Here is a 20,673-nt window from a genome sequence, read left to right on the forward strand (position 1 = left end):
CGCCTTGGGCGGTTCCCTCACTGTGAGAAGTGAAATTACAGGGAACCAGGCAGAGGGCCTTCTCGGTTGTGGCACCCACCCTATGGAATGCCTTCCCATCAGATGTCAAGGAGATTAAAAAGCATCCCTTCAGATGTCTTCAGAAAGTTGTTTAAGTTTGATGTTTTGCTGTGATTTTATTCTGTTGGAAACCACCCAGAGCGGCTGGGGCAACCCAGTCAGATGGGAGGAGGAGGAGGAGGAAGAGGAGGAGGAGGAGGAGGATATGTTGGCATTATTTGAGGTGTTGGCAGCTTATAATTAAAAATATTTTTTTCCTCTTCCAGTTTAGTATTTCTGTTCCTCCTCCTTCTTTCTTCTTCACTTTTTTGTCAGAGCACTAGCATAGATTTGTGTATTTTGTTTTACTCTCCCAAGCAAGTCATTATTTCCCTGCACACCGTGACTGTTCTCTAGTATGTAAAGCCTATAGTTCTTCAGTTGAGCGGTAGAAATGACTCATTTGCTTGTATACAGAATATATCACAATTGCAATTTTATATCAAATTAAATTGCTTATAAATATTAAGATGATTAATATGCAGTGTTTGCATAAAGTAGGTCCCATGTTGCTTGATTTTCTGAGCCAGCCTCACTCATATGCTGGGTAATTATATAGATTTTTTTATTGTTGTTGAGGAAGTAAAATGTATGCAGGAATTTTTGAGAAATAGTGGCCTTGGGGATTGCATGAACAATGGATCAGATTCTCTTGTTCTTGTAAAGTTTAAAATCCACATTTCAGGCGCTTTAATTGGGGAGAGGAGGATTTCAGTATACTGCAGTTCTAGCTCTCAGCAATATTGTCCACTGAGAGCAATGCACTTGGTGCTACGTCCACCACACCTGAACTACACTGATCTAATGCTTCTCACTACAGGCGTGCTTTAGGACTATCTCCCATCAAAGAATGCATGCAGGATTTTAAAATATTAAGAAAAAAGATCTATATAAGAGACTATATTTTGCTAGCTCCTCATCATGGATTTTTGCTAACTTTTAGATGGTTTTTCAGCCACCCATGTAAATGTTTTAGTCTGTGCTACTATATAATCTTGATTACAGTGGTACCTCAGGTTAAGTACTTAATTCGTTCCGGAGGTCCGTTCTTAACCTGAAACTGTTCTTAACCTGAAGCGCCACTTTAGCTAATAGGGCCTCCTGCTGCTGCTGCGCCGCCGGAGCACGATTTCTGTTCTCATTCTGAAGCAAAGTTCTTAACCCGAGGTACTATTTCTGGGTTAGCAGAGTCTGTAACCTGAAGCGTATGTAACCTAAAACGTATGTAACCTGAGGTACCATTGTATTCCTGTTTTTTATTAGGGTGATTTGTTTTAAAACACTACACCTTGCTTTTCCAGCAACTGATGTCCAGAGTTGTCTACCAGCAAATACTATTTTGATTTATTTATTTCATACAAATCATATACTGCTTGATTGTAAAACAACAACCCTCAGAGCAGTTTATTAAAACATTGTCAAAATAAAACACATGCAATTAAACAATAACTAGAATAATGAAAGCATAAAACAAGCAAAGCATCAGCTAAATAAGCAGTGAAATAATAGTAATAATAGAATATCATACCTGCCAAGTGCCCAATTTTTCACACAAGAGTGTGGTAGCCATTTTGGGTGCCACGATCTCACATGCTCATGCTCATGCGCTGCGCTCTGACCCTGAAAAAAGCACTTTTGGGTGGCCGCAATCTCATGCAGCACCCCAAAATGCTTGTTTGGGGGCACCATGTAAGATTGTGTCCTGAAAAAAGCATTTTAAGGGGAGGGGCAAGAGTCTGGTGCAGGTCATGTGACTCTCCCGGAAGCATGTCCAGAAGATATGCATCTTGGTTTTCAATCAGAAAAAATGGATGGTATGGAATATTACGTATCAACAAAGGCTTGGTGCTCTGTGCATACAAGCATAACATATCCTCTGGCATCAACCCAAATCTACTTCCCCAGCGTAATGCAGAAGCACTCCTGCCTGCCATTGCACTGCAATGCAACAAAGGCTGGCCTCACAAGACTATGAGCAGGAAACCTGTAAGTTTGCTCAGTCTGCTGTCCAAGTGTTGGTGATGGGCAACCTCAAGGCCTCTGCTCTCAATTATTATGGTTCTTTAAACATAACCATGGACCTGATAACCTAAACAGAGGACAGCTCGCTGTACAGTAAGGCACATGGCAGCCCTGTCTCCAGTGACCTAGACTTTCACCACAGTCAAAGGCATGGAGTAGTCAGGCCCTTGCAGCTGTGGAGGCAGTAGGTAGGCAGAAGCAGGTAGCTGAGCCAACCTACAGTTGCTTGAGGCCCAGTGTCACAAGTCCATGGCCATGGTATTTTCAAGAGCCATTTTGAACCTGGCTAAACTTCCTCTCTGGCGCATGATTACAGGCTCCCCAACCTCACTTAGTCACAAGTCACTGATGGACACCAGGAGTGATCACCACACCCAGACTGAGCCATAACATCTTCAGGACCCATGCACAAAAAGAAGGATTCTGGCCCCCAAATAAGGCTGTTAAAGTGAACAGCGGAGATTTTTATCATTTTATTATTTCACAACATTTATATACTGCTTGACTGTAGTAAAATCTCAAAGCAGTTTACAAAAAGAATACAGTGGTACCTCGGGTTACAGACGCTTCAGGTTACAGACTCCGCTAACCCAGAAATAGTACCCCGAGTTAAGAACTTTGCTTCAGGATGAGAACAGAAATCGCGTGGCGGCAGCAGGAGGCCCCATTAGCTAAAGTGGTACCTCAGGTTAAGAACAGTTTCAGGTTAAGAACAGACCTCCAGAACAAATTAAGTTCTTAACCCGAGGTACCACTGTAAAACTATCAGTTTAAAAAAAGAGAGTTAAAAACAAATATTGGATTAGATAATTAGAACATCATTGTCAAGTTCTAGAATCCCTGCCAAAAATTCAATTGCTATCAATCTGCACAGTGAATATGGGGACAGACTGAGGGAAGCACCAGGACAATTATATTTGAGTGCTACTTAGAAGAACAGTTGCTTAAGAAAGTAAGTGATAAAGACAAAAGCAGCTTTTAGAAATTTCCCAAGCATATGATTCATGCTACAAGGCAGGATGTGAAACTGATATTTGTGAAAACGATGGTGTGTTCTCTGTATCTTGCCTTCACTTACCCCGAGACTTTTCTAGTCTTAATGCACATTTCTGTAATCTTAAGGGGGGTGCCCTTGTTAACTAGGGATGTGCTGCAATGTTACTGCAGAGAATGTCCTTATTTCATGCTCCAGTGGGAAGCTAATGGAAGGCTTGAGTAGACAATGTTTCCTTGAACATATATGATCTCCCCTTTTGTATATTCATGGGCACTGGGCTCTGCACTCACTGTTGCCAACTGCAATTACTAGCAAAATAGTATTTTTAACCTACTCATACAGTTCCTATTATTTCAGCTATTCATTCATATCTATTTGGAAGGCACAAATTATATGCAGGGAGCATTGTGGGTTTTTTTGTTCAGTATCCCAGCTTATACTTATTATAAATCATGCCTTGTGCAACTTAATGGATGTGAAGAATATGAAGGAAGAGGGCTCTGAAAATGTTTTGTTTGTCATACGTAGTCTGTATACATTTACACACACGTGAGCACAGTACTCACACATTTCTTTCATGAATAAACACCACTCACATTCTTCATGCAAACACATGCCATTTTGACATCCATATTCACTCATGCTCCTTAGCTCTCATATACATATGTTGCACAAACCACTGCCTATCTCCTTTAAAGCCATGCCATACCTGGTCATGGCCCACTCAAATCATTTGCCCTGTTTCTTACAGGTCCTGCCCAAAGGCGAGTGGGCAGGCAGTGGGCAGACCTTGCTATGGAAGACTCAGTTGCTGCATTCCCTCTAGACAAATGGGCTGCTCTACAGGTTCATCACCTACCTGATAGCAATCATCACAACTTTTGGTGGGTAAAGCATTGAGTTGCATATTTAGCTTACTAGGTACCCTGCTAAAGGAATCCTGGAAGCGGTGTCTCAGTCTGGGAGTCCACACAGGGGCTGATAGCACCCTTCCAAGTGGCAACCCTGCTGGGCTCACCCCAATGTGATGCATCACAGGGTGACCCTCTACCCAGGGTTGACCTAACCTCTTATCAGTCAGCAGGTGGGCTGACTGACACGCCTTCCTCTAAGCCTACTTACATCTGTAATCAATAAAAGTTGTGGCTATTTCAATCCAATATTGATTCTGTGTATTATTTTTATCTTGGCTGGCCCCACACTGGACTGCGTACTTCCTGCTCTACAGTCCACAAAAAAATATCCAAATAAAAACATTGAAGGACCACTGAATTAAATGAACTGCATTCATCATTGCAGTCTGTTAACATTCATCCACTTTTCCATTTCCAGAAACCAGCAGGTGAAGTAATCATAGTGGTCAGTTCCCCCAGGTAAGAACACTTAATCATTCACTTAAAATAGAATATATGGGCAGGTTCTAGCTAAAGGTCCTGCCCTTTAACCAAGCACATACTTAACTTTCACAGGGTTGTGTACCTAGGCATGTGATTAAAATGTGATTAAAAACTGCAACAGTTTAAAAATTCCTATTATCTTTTTCCACTTCACTATCAGAGGAAGTAACTTTTGCCAACACATATCAGTCATCCCAGAAATTTGGCAGTGATTCTTTTATGAATCCCTCTTATTTATTAGAGAAAAATCCCTTATGTTACCAAATGCTAATTATACAAATAACCAGTTTTCACAATTGTATTTTCCCCCCAAAGAGTTTGGAAAGAATGAGAGGTAGGAATGTGTATTCAACCTGAAGATGAACATTACAATTCTCATTTTAATCCTCCCTCCCACTCTTCTTCCCTCCACCCACCTTGCTAGGCTTCTGCTCTAGCAACAGCTGTAATGGGAAGAAGAGGTCTCAGTTTCCCCTTTTTCAGTCTCTTTCCCTCCCCAGCAGCTGAAATGCTACTAGGGAGGTATATGCCTGGAATCCTGGGAGATGCTGTTTCTCCCCAGTGCCTGAGAAATGTCAAATGCCTTGCAGAAATCACATCTCCCAGGGTTCACTGTGCATTCTACTCTAGTATATTCCACATGCTGAGGAAGAAGGGAGTACAGGCCTCTTTGCCCATTCACTCCATTGGCTGGTGTGAGCACTGGAGTTGTGGAAGGAAGAAGAGAAAGCCAGAAGACCCCTATGGTTAAGAAACCCCTCTCCCCCCTAACACAATGGTCACTAACTACTAGATTTCTTCTCACTTTCCCCCACACAATGACCTAACCTCCAATAACATCTTCTACAGAATGCAAGTGACAAGGGCATGCCTACCCACGAAACTGAGGTGACTGCAGTCTACACCCAAAAATAAACTTTAAAACAGACAAGTTACAGCTAATCAAAATTCAGATGCTGTCACAACAACTCTGCCTGCTCCTGATCAATAAAACATGAAATACAGCTCTTTACATTTGCATTTTATTTGATAGATTTATAGAAAAGCAATGCAAACAGTAACCCTCCTGATGTGAAAGGAAAACAAGTTTACTGACATCTATATAAATTAACATTTAAGTTACTCCACAGGAAGCTCTCCGGCACCCAGACCACTACAGGGAGAAATACTACAGCAGAGTCTAAAATAATTTTGTAGTAGATGTAATAGATGTCAAAGCACTGCTTGACTAGAAAGACAAGTCCATGTTTAACAGCCATTTTGAAGAATGAAATATAAAAAAGGAACACTAGTGACAATTTTGCCAAGGCCAGAAGCCTGGAACCTGATGTTATATATAAAGAGTAGAGAGTTATAAATTCTCTCTTCGTACAGTTAATGTCCTATTATTTGCTGACTGATATAACTATTGACAAATGTACACCTGACAAGCTTCTCGGAGAGTTGAATACCCTGGGCAAGAGAACTGCAGGGCCCTCCTTTGCCTTCCTTGTCATACTGCAGGTACAGAGGTGACATTAGTCACTGCCTCCTTCCCCTGAGAGGAAGTTCAGGTGAACATACGTGGCCCACAGTTGAGCTGGTCAGCTTTCCCAACAGAAAACTGGATATTGCCTCAGTGGCCCTCATGTCATTGCACGTACCACTGGGGAAATCTCTCATTCTCTTACACTTTGCAGATGCTTCTAGAATGAGCTCCCGTTTCCTAGTTGTATGGGTACACAACAGCGGCGTGAGAAGCAATTTTCACACACTGCTTCTGAAGCACATAGAAAGCTTAGCCTGGCCACAGCATGCAGAACATGGCAGCAGATTGGTGTTCATCCGCATCTCCAAGCAGTTGTGAGGCCCCACTAGTCAATGGGCCTCAGCATATGCCTGACTATGTCACTTGCTAATACTAGGCTTGTTACAAGATTGTCACCTGCAGAGAATAACCATCACCACTGCTGATTTGTTCTTTGTTAACACTTACCTCTGAATCGTCTGGACTTCACCTAGCACTCTCTCCTCATTAAGATGCAGAATGTTTGAAGACTTAACAGGTGTCAAATAGATATTTGCCAGCCACAGCTATTATTCTACAGGGACGAGCTGCTGTTTCATAAATACTAATTAGAGTTTTGCACAGGATCTTTGCTGGAATACCTAAGGTGATGAGTGGCCAGTTGTTACTTTAAAAAGATTAGCGCAATTTGAAAACTAATGTCCCCAATGAGGCAATGCTCTTGCTGAATAATCAAGAGTTATAGCTAGCCTACCCAAAGAGAGTGCTTGCTCACTTCATCATTTAGAAAATCTGCTGCTTACTGAACAAGTCACTTTTCTGTTTCACTTTGAAAAGTTGCAAAACCTTGTGGAATCAGGGGAATGGCAATGCATGTGTGTGCAACGCATAAAATTTAATGTATTAGAGCCTATGCAGTAAAACTAATGGTTTGGAAGAGTGGAGACTAGTATATGAAATTAGGGAGCAACAACAAACACTAAAATGAACAAGGGGAAAGGAGGGAGTGTTGAAACAAGGCAGAAGAACAAGGGAGGGGAAATGGGATAATATAAGGTATGCATATTGAAAGCAATTGTTGGAGTTTGGAGAAGGTATCTGCTATTCAGAAATGTTAGTGCCATTTAGAATCAAGCCAAAACTTCCTCCAGAGCACAGGTCTAGTATGCAATGAGTTCACTGCCAGCCATCATTTCCTGTAGATCTCCTTTCCCATCAAAGTTATATTTTCAGGAAGGCAGACTGGAAGGTAGGCTAGATTGTGGCAGAAAAGTTATTGCAGGCCTATTCTTAAATCCTATGTGTTCCTGAATATGCTTAGGAGCATCCTTTGTCACCAGGTTGTATGGCAGTTGTAGTTTCTAATACATCTCAGCCAAATGGAAGAACCCCGACCAAACCTAAGAGGAGGCGTGTAGTGGTGATAGGGGATTCACTACTGAGGGGAACAGAAGCAGTGATCTGTGGGCCTGACAAGATGTCTCGGGAAGTGTGCTGTCTCCCCGGGGCTAAGATCCAAGATGTAACTGAACAACTGCAAGGAATCATAAAACCCACTGACAAATACCCCTTCCTCTTGGTTCCTGTGGGAACCAATGACACTGCAAGCAATAGCCTCCAGAAGATCAAAAGAGACTACGAGGCTCTGGGCAGGAAATTGAAGCAATTAAATGCACAAATTGTCATCTCATCTGTCCTCCCAGTTGAACGACGTGGCCCAGGGAGAAAGGGGAAAATAGTGGAATTGAACAGCTGGCTTCGCAAATGGTGTAAACAGGAACAGTTTGGATTCTTAGATCACGGACTGCAGTTTCTTGAAGATGGACTTCTGGCAAGCGATGGGCTGCACCTCACAACAGTTGGGAGGAATGTTTTTGCCAAAAATCTCAGAAACCTCATCAGGAGGGCTTTAAACTGACTAACGTGGGGGAGGGAGACAGTGCTCCTGAAGGTAGGAGTCTATCAATTGATGAAGATGATCATCCAAATGTCATAGACCAAATGGAGCAATCAGCACGCAGACCTAGTGGTGGGAGGAAAAAATCCTTAAATAAGAGACACGGGGGAATGATTAATGGACTTCAATGTCTGTACACTAATGCGCAAAGCATAGGAAATAAACAAGATGAGCTTGAACTCTTGGTACAGCAAACTAAATATGACATAATAGGCATCACTGAAACCTGGTGGGATAAGTCCCACGATTGGAATGTAATAATGGAGGGATACAATCTATTTCAGAGAAACAGACCAGACAAGAAAGGAGGAGGAGTGGCGTTATATGTCAGAGATGTGTATATGTAATGGATTTAGGGGTTGCTCGTGCGTAAGTTGCCGCCACTCCTGGCTAGGTTACCTGGTTAAACCCTTTCTGACTGAACAGCCTCTAGCATCGTGACTGTCTCAGTCGCTGGCAGAATCCGTCAGTGGGCATTTCTTAAACTTCTTCCAGCACAAAAGTTCTTTGATGCCTAGTCTCCGCCTAGACTCCCTACATGGAAGCCTTCTGCGCAGGGAGGGTGTGGGCAGCGGAGGACCCGGACTCTCACCGCTGGTCTCCGGCGAGGAGTCTTGGAGCCTCCTCTCCGATTCCCCCATCTGCCCCCCTTCTCTACTGGTGTTACGCTGATTTCCTTCCCCAGCGGACGGGCTGCCTCTCTCCCTACTGGGACCCTCTCCGGCATCCCTCTGGAGCCTTCCCTCCGCCTCTAGCTCCGATGGCAGTTCCCTGACAGTATACCTGTGAAGAGATCCAAGATTTAGAACCTCAAAGCCAAAGTGAGAGCATTTGGGTCAAAATTAAGGGAGAGAAGAATAACAGTGACCTCATTGTGGGAGTTTACTATAGATCCCCAAGCCAAATGGAGGACATAGATGATGCCTTCCTGGAACAGATGGCCAAGCATGCAAAAGGAAGGGAGATAGTAGTAATGGGGGACTTCAATTACCCGGATATTTGTTGGATGTCAAACTCAGCCAAGAGCATAAGGTCAAACAGATTCCTCACTGGCCTTGCAGACAACTTCATTGTCCAGAAAGCGGGAGAAGCAACAAGAGGAACAGCCATTTTAGATCTGGTCCTAACCAATGTTGATGACCTGGTTAGTGGGGTAGAAGTGGAAGGATCATTAGGCGTGAGTGATCATGCTCTTCTGAAGTTTACTATACAGCGGAAAGGAGCAGGCAAGCATACTAGGACTCAATTTCTTGACTTTAAGAAAGCCGACTTCATAAAACTTAGGGAAGTGCTGGGTGAGATCCCATGGACAGTAATACTAAAAGGAAAGGGAGTTCATGATGGCTGGGAGTTTGTTAAGAGGGAGATAGTAAAAGCACAACTTCAGGCAATACCAATGAGACGGAAACATGGAAGGTGCCTAAAGAAGCCAGGGTGGCTATCTAAAGAACTTTTAACTGAGTTAAGATTTAAAAAGGATGTGTACAAAAAATGGAAAAGGGGGGAAACCACCAAAGAGTAATTCAAACAAATAGCCAGCACGTGTAGACACAAAGTCAGAAAAGCTAAAGCACAGAATGAACTCAGGCTTGCTAGAGAGGTTAAAAGCAACAAAAAAGGCTTTTATGGGTATGTTCATAGCAAAAGGAAGAACAAAGAAACAGTGGGGTCACTCAGAGGAGAAGATGGTGAAATGCAAACAGGGGACACAGAAAGGGCTGAACTCCTCAATGCCTTCTTTGCCTCAGTCTTCTCCGATAAAGAAAACAATGCCCGACCTGAAGAATTTGGAGCAAATGATTCAGCAGAGGAAACACAGCCCAGAATAACTAAGGAGATAGTACAAGAATACTTGGCTAGTTTAGATGTATTCAAGTCTCCAGGGCCAGATGAACTGCATCCAAGAGTATTAAAAGAACTGACAGATGTGATCTCAGAACCACTGGCAGTCATCTTTGAGAATTCCTGGAGAACAGGCGAAGTCCCAGCAGACTGGAGGAGGGCAAATGTTGTCCCTATTTTCAAAAAGGGGAAAAGAGAGGACCCAAATAATTACCGCCCAGTCAGTCTGACATCAATACCAGGAAAGATTCTGGAGCAGATCATTAAGCAAACAGTCTGTGAGCACCTAGAAAGGAATGCTGTGATCACCAATAGTCAGCATGGATTTCTGAAAAATAAGTCATGTCAGACTAACCTGGTCTCGTTTTTTGACAGAATTACAAGCCTGGTAGATGAAGGGAACGCAGTGGATGTAGCCTACCTTGATTTCAGCAAGGCATTTGACAAGGTGCCCCATGATATTCTTGTAAAGAAGCTGGTAAAATGTGGTCTTGACTATGCTACCACTCAGTGGATTTGTAACTGGCTGACTGACCGAACCCAAAGGGTGCTCATCAATGGTTCCTCTTCATCCTGGAGAAGAGTGACTAGTGGGATGCCACAGGGTTCTGTCTTGAGCCCGGTCTTATTCAACATCTTTATCAACGACTTGGATGACGGACTCAAGGGCATCCTGATCAAATTTGCAGATGACACCAAACTGGGAGGGGTGGCTAACACCCCAGAGGACAGGATCACACTTCAAAACGACCTTGACAGATTAGAGAACTGGGCAAAAACAAACAAGATGAATTTCAACAGGGAGAAATGTAAAGTATTGCACTTGGGCAAAAAAAAATGAGAGGCACAAATACAAGATGGGTGACACCTGGCTTGAGAGCAGTACATGTGAAAAGGATCTAGGAGTCTTGGTTGACCACAAACTTGACATGAGCCAACAGTGTGACGCGGCAGCTAAAAAAGCCAATGCAATTCTGGGCTGCATCAATAGGAGTATAGCATCTAGATCAAGGGAAGTAATAGTGCCACTGTATTCTGCTCTGGTCAGACCTCACCTGGAGTACTGTGTCCAGTTCTGGGCACCACAGTTCAAGAAGGACACTGACAAACTGGAACGTGTCCAGAGGAGGGCAACCAAAATGGTCAAAGGCCTGGAAACGATGCCTTATGAGGAACGGCTAAGGGAGCTGGGCATGTTTAGCCTGGAGAAGAGGAGGTTAAGGGGTGATATGATAGCCATGTTCAAATATATAAAAGGATGTCACGTAGAGGAGGGAGAAAGGTTGTTTTCTGCTGCTTCAGAGAAGCGGACACGGAGCAATGGATCCAAACTACAAGAAAGAAGATTCCACCTAAACATTAGGAAGAACTTCCTGACAGTAAGAGCTGTTCAACAGTGGAATTTGCTGCCAAGGAGTGTGGTGGAGTCTCCTTCTTTGGAGGTCTTTAAGCAGAGGCTTGACAACCATATGTCAGGGGTGCTCTGATGGTGTTTCCTGCTTGGCAGGGGGTTGGACTTGATGGCCCTTGTGGTCTCTTCCAACTCTATGATTCTATGATTCTATGAAATGATTTGGGCTGGTGGTTTAAGAAACTAAAATTTTGAATCCTATGCATTGCAAGTGCAAAAAGATGCTCCTGAACATGCTCAGGAATATCTAATTTTTCTTCCTCTGGCCAACCCTCCTGTTGGGGGAGCTACTGGGACTTAAGCTAGATCTGTGTGTAGCTTCCTCAAGAGATGAGCCATCAAATTCAGCATCTACCTAGGCAGCAAAGTGCCCTCAAGCCCTGAACTGTCTGGCGAGGCTGGCCATTGGATTCTTCTGGACAGGAAGGAATATATGACAGTTCTAGTTGAGCCTTGCCTGAGCAACACTGTTATCCTGTATTCTTTGGGCCCTTTGATTCTGCCTCCTGGTTTGTCCATTGGTCCTAGCCTCCAACTTTCTCCTTGCTGCTACTTACACCTTGGTCCTGACTATTGGCTCTGTCTCTTGACTCTGATCTTCTGGTGCAGCTCCTGGTTCCCAGCTCGTTTCTTACTGCCATCTCTCTCATCTCTGTACAATCAACCCCCTGCCCCGCACTCCACACAATGGTATGCTTCCTTGGGTGGAAGATGGCAGAAGAAGTTAGGCTCAAGCTCTCGCCCATCAACGCCTTCCAAGCATTCTCAGGGAACTTGTGTGAAAGTCCCCACCTTCTTCTGAAAATTCTCTTGAGAAAGCTCAGACAAGCCAAACTACTTAGGTGAGTCGGGAAAACCACACCCAACAGTAACTAGCAGTGGCAGCAAATGTGAACACTGTTGATTCAGAATGTGTCTCTGCCCAATTCATACAGAAAGCATTGAAAATTACATGTTGCACGCATCCTAGTAGGAACTAATGATCCTAAGCAAGCTCAGGAGCAACCTGGCTAGTTAAAAAGAGAACTATTAAGACATTTCCTATCTTCAGCAAATTCTCTCCACCCCCAGATTCAGGTAGGTAGTCGTGTTGGTCGGATGCAGTCAAAATAAAAAATTAAAAAATAGTCCAGTAACACCTTAGAGACCAACTAAGTTTGTTCTGGGTACAGTGGTACCTTGGGTTACAGATGCTTCAGGTTACAGACTCCGCTAACCCAGAAATAGTACCTCGGGTTAAGAGCTTCAGGATGAGAACAGAAATCGTGCTCCGGCGGCGCAGCAGCAGCAGGAGGCCCCATTGGCTAAAATGGTACCTCGGGTTAAGAACAGTTTCAGGTTAAGAACGGACCTCCAGAATGAATTAAGTTCTTAACCCGAGGTACCACTGTATAAGCTTTCGTGTGCATGCACACTTCTTCAGAAGTGCTACTGGACTATTCTTTAATTTTTTATCTCCACTCCCAGTTCTCAACTCATTTGCAAAACAAGCTTGCTTGGGAAGTATGGAGATGGCATAGAGGACTGGGGCTGATCTCTAGCTTTCTTTTTTTAAAAAAATTAAGTACTGTAAGACCCTAACAGTTTTTTGATAATTTTCCTAGAAAGAACAAGGGAGTGCCTTCTATGGTAAGCTAGTGTGAGCTCACACATCACTGATAAGGGCAGTATACACAGGTCTATTGTATCAACTCACAAAAGAGATCCACAAAAGCATAAACACATTTCCCAAAAAAACATATTCACATCTTTAAAAAGGAAAAATAAGAGTTTGTTGACAATTGTAAGAGGAATCATCAAGAAAAAAAGACCTGAGGTTTTGCCATTTAATGAGCAAGTCATTTTAATCAATTTAATCTGACAAGTTACATCACATCTCATTGGTTTAAATTAGCATCTTTCCCGTTTCATTGTGTCTTTCTTATCTGCTGTGAAATTCAACCAATATAGCTTGATATGACACAACACTATGTTACTTCACAGAAGTTGTGGTTTAGTGCCATGAGTTCTGACTGACATAATTGACATAAAACCCCTAACAATGAGTTTTCAGAATATATATGATGCCATCTGATAACATACAATGATATTTAGTATTTGTCACTTAGCGGCTTGCAATATATTTGATATATTACTAACAATAGATGCCAACAAGTCAAACAGCTTGAGCCTGTGCTTCTCATATACAACCTCCGCACAAGCAACCAGCAACCACAAGGAGACCACAGAAGTTCCTGGGGCTGTCATGTCCCCGGTTGGTCTAAGAAGGACTCTGATACAGATGTTACAGCAGTCACCCCAACTCAAGGGAGCCCCTCAACCTGATGGGAGTCTTTTGACATGGCTCTTCCATCTGCCTCAGAATCTGAGGACGATTCCACTGTACCTTTTCATTCTCCAGAACCACACAGGAAACTGCAACTGTAGAATAGGTTACAGTACAGGCTCTTTAAATCAGAGCTTTCCAAACTGTGTGTGTCGGCTGCAGTTTGTAGGCGTGTCGCACAAATGCTCCCCACCCTCCCACCGGGGCTGGAAAGGAGTTTGCTTAACCTCCAGTTTGCTAGTAAAACTGAATTACTCTGTCGTGAAATGATGCATGTATAAAAAGTGTGTCGCCAACATTACAAGTTTGGAAAGTGCTGCTTTAAATATTGCAGACAGCTCTCCCAGAGGCAGGGGTGCCAACCTGAATTTTGGAGTAAGGGGTGCACATAAGCCCTGCCCCACATAACTGATCACATTATGTGGCGCATGCACACCATTTGAATGGCAATGCCCATCAACTTTTGGGGAGGTCCAGCCCCCTTAAATATTTTATTGGGGAAGATGAAAACCCCTCAGCCCCTAGGAGTTGGCTCCTATGCCTAGAGGAGTGGAACCACTGGAAGCTCAATGTTTTTATCGTAATAGTGTGTCTTTAGTCTGTATGCCCCCTTGTGATGTTTATATGAAAGTGTGGCTTTAAAATATTTTATGTAAGTAAATAATAACATAATTCTAGATGCTTTAATCTACTTCTAAAATGTATCTTATATTCCATGACTGTTGAAGTGTAGGGGCATTAGTTATGCTCCAACCATTTCCAGACAAATCTAGGAAAATGGCCATACCCCTTTCCATATAGGAAATAAAATAAATTCTGCACATGGCATCTATAGACAGATTACAGTCAACGTAGCTGCCAAATGAAGCTATGCCATTCTGTGTGCATGCAGAAATAGCTTTATTTATTTGAGTGGTACCCCTTCTGCCTTTTATTTTTATTTTCCCCTGCAGTATTTGATACTTGTCACTGTCTGATGAAATTGTAACTGGTCTGATTTAGTCAGCTTGTTTGTATATAGTGGGAAAGATGCCTGAAGGCAAAGAAGAAGAACAAGGGAAAGTTCCTTCTCGGGAGCACAGCAATCTTTGTTTTAATGTACATATGAACAACAATTTGAAACACTGAAATATTTAAGTTACTGAAGAATATGTGCAAGAATATCCCTTAAAACAACAGAAAAGTCTGTATATTTGTAGGCATATTTTACACAGATTTTTACAGATTGATGTTTCAATGTGAAACCACATCAGGGGAATAATGAAGAGGAAATCAGTGGTACTTAATTAACAGCAAAAATTAGAAATTAATTCTGCAAATAGAAAGATTCAGAAGGTGCTTGGTGTACTTGATGTATTTGGCTTGAAACTGTTACAAATAAGATTTTGGGGAACAGAATGGATGAGAGAACAATAATAGTTCATCTGCCTGCATATGTGGTACTTTATGGGTCTTACTCCATCCAAAATTAGTAGTTTCATAGTTCTAAGAGGATAATTTACAAAGGAAATCTTTGCTAGCAAGATCTCAGCATCTAAAATCCCAATTAATTGGGCTCTTATTGGGTGGCATGAAGTAAAACAAAAACAAGGCAGCCTGATCTTATCTAGCTTTCCATGCTTGTTCTGCTGTGTCCAACCTCTCAAATGCCTCCTCCACATTTATCAGGTAAATTGTATACACATATCTTACTATAAGAGACTACTGGTGAAAATTTGCAACAACCTTTACCAGCAAAGCATCCAACTGAGTCAACTGCCAAATAATATGCAAAAGTGCAAAGGAATATTGTTTATTGTCTCTGACTCTGGTATGGGCTGTATAACTACCCTCCTATGCCAAAGCTGCCACTCACAAGGTTAAGCCATAATATAAAAACAACTAGCTTCTGTTGTGGAGAGAGAAATAGCACAATAGCTGAAGTATATACAAAGAAAACAAAGATTATCCAAGTTTAACCAAATAAAACAAAGAGCAGTAGTTCCAAGATATATTGTGAGCAAAGCTTTTTCCAAAACCACAATTATTAACTGGTGTGGTAACTTACCATTTCGGCCTGCTTGTGGATTTCACCATTGGAGCCATTCCATCCCGATAGAGGCTTTTTGTTTTACTGAAGTTTACAATGTTGAAAATGACTCTCTGAAAGACACAAGGTGAAGGAGAATCTCAGTTGTTTATTAAATATATTTCACATAGATCACCAATGTTAGAGCTGTGTAACCAGATACCAAATTTTGAAATATAAACAAGACAATAATTTTAAAAATCCTTCAGGGGCATGTAGAATGCTTTTGCTTATATATTTAATTTTCCCAGTATTCTCGTTGCATGGCTGAAAGTTGCTAATTGTATTCTACTGGTAATCATTCCAGTTGGGAAAAGAAAGAGAAAAGAAAACGGGAAGACAAGAAAGGAGCTATGAGCAAATGTGCAAAAAAAGAGAACATTTATTATTACTCGGCCTCTAGTGTATTCCTTGCCAGAAACAAGATATGAAAGAAAACCCATGGGAATATGTTTTGAACCTACCACAAAACCAAAACACCAGGGGTTTTTTTTGGGGGGGGGGGAGTCTTTCCTACCTAATAAGACACCACAGGCTATGTTAGGCACAGTGTGACATTCCAGTTAAAAAACAAATTGTAACAGTGTATTTGTGGAACACCTGAACCAGATTAAGAACTGGCTAATGAATTTGAGAAAGTAGCCATTAGTGGAAATAGTTTCTAATTTAAAAAGTAAGCAATTTCTTAATATTTAATAATAAATGGTAAATTTTATCACCTTGCACTCTGAAATCACCAGATGGGGCCTGGATGAATCTCCTGACACCAGGGGTGGTGAACTTCCAGCCCATGGGCCTAATTAGGCCCACCAGGCCATTTTGGCCAAACCATGGCCATTTGCCTTACACCTGATGGCATAGATATTGTGTCAGGTGTGCTGGTTCTAACCAGAAGATGAAGAATATGAATTATGGTTTCTGCCAAAATCTTTAATGCTCAAACCAATATACTATGTAGGTCAAATAAGTTTCAAAGACACAGCAGGGTATATCCACAGATAAGTCAACTAGGACATTAATCCAACAAGCACTCCCTTGGGTAGTCAGGAGAAATGACTGAAGTAAGTTCAAAAACATAAGTCTTGTAAGGACTTGGATTCTTAAGTGGGTTACCTGAGACAAAGGTGATTAAGCTGAGGCTGAAGCTAGGGGAGGGGCAGGATTTTTTAAGACATAAGGTTTATGGAGGTAAGACAATATAAATTTCCCACCACAGGATGACTAGACAGTCTTGGAGAGCAAAAGTGAGGATTGTGTGAGCCAATAAGGAGAAAGTGTCCCAAGTCCATTCCATATTTTTGAGTGACAAGGCTGTCTCATGTGCAGAATGGGGAGGGGCACCCTTAAAAAATGTAAATGAGCACTCTGATTAGATTACCAATGGGCAGTGCCAACTGGAAGGCTTTTGTCTTTCATGTCAGCAGTTGGCAAATACAGTGGTACCTCGGATTACATACGCTTCAGGTTACAGACTCCGCTAACCCAGAAATATTACCTCGGGTTAAGAACTTTGCTTCAGGATGAGAACAGAAATCATGCAGCGGTGGCCCAGCGGCAGCAGGAGGCCCCATTAACTAAAGTGGTGCTTCAGGTTAAGAACAGTTTCAGGTTAAGAACAGATCTCCAGAACAAATTAAGTTCTTAACCTGAGGTTCCACTGTAGGTTAGAATTAAATGATACTGTCCAACATTTGACTGAACAAATTTGGGGCGAGCAGGAGTCAGTTGACTCATGTTTCCTCCTCACAGCTTTCTCCTGTGCATGGGGACGTTACTATCTCCCTCTCTACAAGCCTGCTAGCAGTTACTGCTTCCCCCTTCTTGCCCTCTTACTCCCACACTAACTGCCACCCAGTTTCAATCCTCGGCCCTTTCCTTGAAACGCATGTGACTTCAAAGACTCCTACAGTCAACCATGGAGAGGAGAGGGAAAAACAAGAGCGTATCCCTTGAGCTCTGTAGCTCTATACTTAATCAAGGAGAATCTCCCCGTGCTTTCAGGGTAGATGTGTGATTATTTCGAATCACCTCAATGCTTTTCAGAAAATTCCTCTCTCCCTTGCTTCCTTTGGTAATCCAAAACAAAATGATCAGATTTCCATTTTATCTATGGCCCATGGAGAATATGCTAAATGCCAACAACTGTCTCAAGCTATGTATAAGAAAAAAACCAGGAAGCGCACTCTTTCCCCAAAGTTTATTCTAGTCCATTTCTAATAAGGCTCAAGGTGAAGGGGCTATGTTGGCATTGTCAGTAAAGCAAAGCAACATTCATTTGTGGCCTCAGGAGAGGGAAGAGGAGAGACCAACAGGGCAGGAAGCTTGAGGGCTCTGCAGGGTGCTAGAATCCAACCTTCTCCATCCCAAAGGTTATTAAGCATTAATGAGGCTTTGGGAATAAACCCTCATGCTGCCTTCCGATGCTGCTGTCGCAGCCGAAAAGTGGGGTGCCCCAAATCCAAAATAAAACCCTGGGGCACCTGACCGCAAACAGGGACTGCCAATAGGGCAAAATTGGGGCTCTTGAGGGTCTGTTGAATTAAGTATTCACATACACCTGGAATTCTTGCTCCACCTTCCCAAGTGGACAAGTTTGTTTACTGCTGATGGGGATAGCCAGTATATATACCCAGATGATGTTAGACTCCAACTCCCAATCAGTTTCATCCAGCATGTCAAATGGTTAGGGATACTAGAAGTCCAACATCATAGGAGGGCCACAGGTTCCCCATGGCTGATGTATGTACTAATTATGTACTTACTAACTAATTGTGGTTTTCAGTTTGCTATGTTCAAGCTGACTTTTTAATGGGCAGGATGTCCATGTAGTACAATTGCTGTGTTTCTGCTGTTTACATTCCCAAAATAGAAATATGGCAGTTTGTGATATTAATATTCAATAGTAAAAATGTGTTCATTCCAAACTGTAAAATAGAAGCATTTTAAACAAAATAGAAGCTGTTTAATTTGACCTCTGTTTATAAAACCAAATTAAGCTGGAGCAAATTGGTTAGTTAAACCTGATGTTCTTGGTGAATAATCTAAACTAACAAAGTGCCTCTATTACTTTAATGCAATTATGCTGAGGTTGGCATGAAGGTACTTTCTAATTCTACGAAGTGGATAATGACTAACACAGGACAGGTGGCAGACACTAAGAATGGTCTCATCCCAACCAAGTGGGTGCCCACACATCTCTGCTACTTGTTTTGGGTAAATTTAAAGAACTAGGTTAAGCAGTGAATTTATAAATATTTGAAAAAGTATAATTATACAGCTTCAACCCCTTTCTCTTAAAGTGCAGTTAGCAAGCAGTTTCAGTCCTTTCAGGAAGCTATGCTACCTAAAATCATTTCATAGCAGTGATTAACTTTATCAAACTATGCCCCTAGTCTAATGTAACATATAAACCCCAGGTTTAAAATTAAAATAGGGAGCTTTGGCATATTATCAGTACATGTAAAACTCTACTAGATAGCCTACCAAGTGAAGTATATAAAATGTAATAATGTCAATACACACCTTAACAGAAACAGAAAATATGCAGCTTGCTCACTAAAGTATACAAATATATCCTGAAGTGAAATAGTGTAATACAAGTTTGTGATACAGTAAGGAAACATTTGCTGACATTAATAAAATAAATAGCTGCTAGATTTGACACACACACCCCTTTTGCAGGCAATTTAAATATTCCTGCTGGCTTTACGTAAGCGCTTTTTCCTTCTTTACACATTTTTTGGTTAATTGTGACAGTCTGATACTAAATCATGCAATACAAAGTTGGCATTTATTTCAGCAATGCAATACTTGCATCATATTGGTGATACTAACCAGCATAACAACAACAACAACAATGACCCACCCATTGAATTGGGTTGCCCCAGTCACTCTGGGCAACTTCCAACATATATAAAAACATAATGAAACATGTCTCAAACTTCCTGAATTAACCCCCCTCCCCCATACCAACAACTACTTACCCTATCTTCCAGGATAAGCACCACCATCCCATTCCAACCAGTGACAAGCAGTGTAGATAGTGTTTTATGTGCTACATTATTTCATGTTATTTCATGTTTGAGGGCAGAGGGACGTTAAAGCCCTTTGATTTCAGGTGTGGGGAACCTTTGGCCCTCAGAATGTTGCTGAACTACATCTCCCATCATCCTCAGTCATTAGTCATGCTGACTAAGGCAGATGGGAGTTGTAGTTCTGCAACATCTGGAGGACCAATGGTTCTCTCACCCTATTCTGCATGAATTAGCATTGATTCCCCAGGGTTTAAGAAAGGAGTGTTCTCCAGTCTTGTTTGGATATGCTGGGGATTAGGAACTTCAGTGTGAAAGCAAATGCTCTACAACTGAGCTATTAACTTAATCCTGTATGTGTTAAATTTCATGTGAACATTTGTCAAAGGTAGATAATACAATTTTTATACAGCCTGCAACTTAGGCACATTTCACTTGGATGCATTTGGATTTATGACCTTCACAATTAAAAAAAGAAAATGGAAAGGGGGCAGATGTCCACGAAAAATGACGTTGGCAATCTTACCCACCATTAACCAATGTGCTTTGACTATACATAATTTTGGCTTTAGGCATGATTCCTGGAATATAACCCCCACATAGGTTATGGGCTTACTGTACTTTCTGGGTGTTCAAACCATGGTGCCTACTAATAACAACAGCCACTAACCAATTTTTGTACCACTTGTGACTGTGCAAATAAATCAAACTTCTGTACAAACCTGCCAAGAAAGACTGGTAAACATTACATCTTTCAGTTTTAGTTCAGCCAGCAATATTTACAGTTTTAAATATCCAGTTGAATCACTCCTTTCACATAATACATAACTGCTGCTTCTTTTTTAAAAAAATTAAATATTTATGGCATTTAGTCCTCCCCTACCAGTTAACAAATATTTAAAGCCTGTCTGCTGTCAGGGCAAGAAAATTCATTCCCACCTGTGGAGGGAACTGTACAGAGCCCTAGCTGATTTGTTAATCAGGAGCACCTGTGCCTTGTTATGTTTAAGTTGTCA

At 41.9% G+C, this 20,673-nt stretch overlaps 1 protein-coding gene and 1 long non-coding RNA gene across 2 annotated transcripts in view; one reads left to right on the top strand and one right to left on the bottom strand.

The window, feature by feature from the left end:
* Positions 1 to 20,673, bottom strand: part of BEND5 (BEN domain containing 5) — a 728,817-nt gene that overhangs the window by 555,927 nt on the left and 152,217 nt on the right. Inside the window, exon 4 of the mRNA XM_081009445.1 lies at positions 15,606 to 15,700. Within this exon, the coding sequence (XP_080865571.1) occupies positions 15,606 to 15,700 (95 nt within the window). The remainder of the gene's footprint in view (positions 1 to 15,605; positions 15,701 to 20,673) is intronic.
* The window catches only part of LOC308479143, a 64,369-nt gene that overhangs the window by 25,489 nt on the left and 18,207 nt on the right, over positions 1 to 20,673 (top strand). The window lies entirely within an intron of this gene.

This window comes from Podarcis pityusensis (assembly GCF_964106645.2).
Source record: "Podarcis pityusensis genome assembly, chromosome: 6".
NCBI classification, from domain to species: Eukaryota; Metazoa; Chordata; class Lepidosauria; order Squamata; family Lacertidae; genus Podarcis; species Podarcis pityusensis.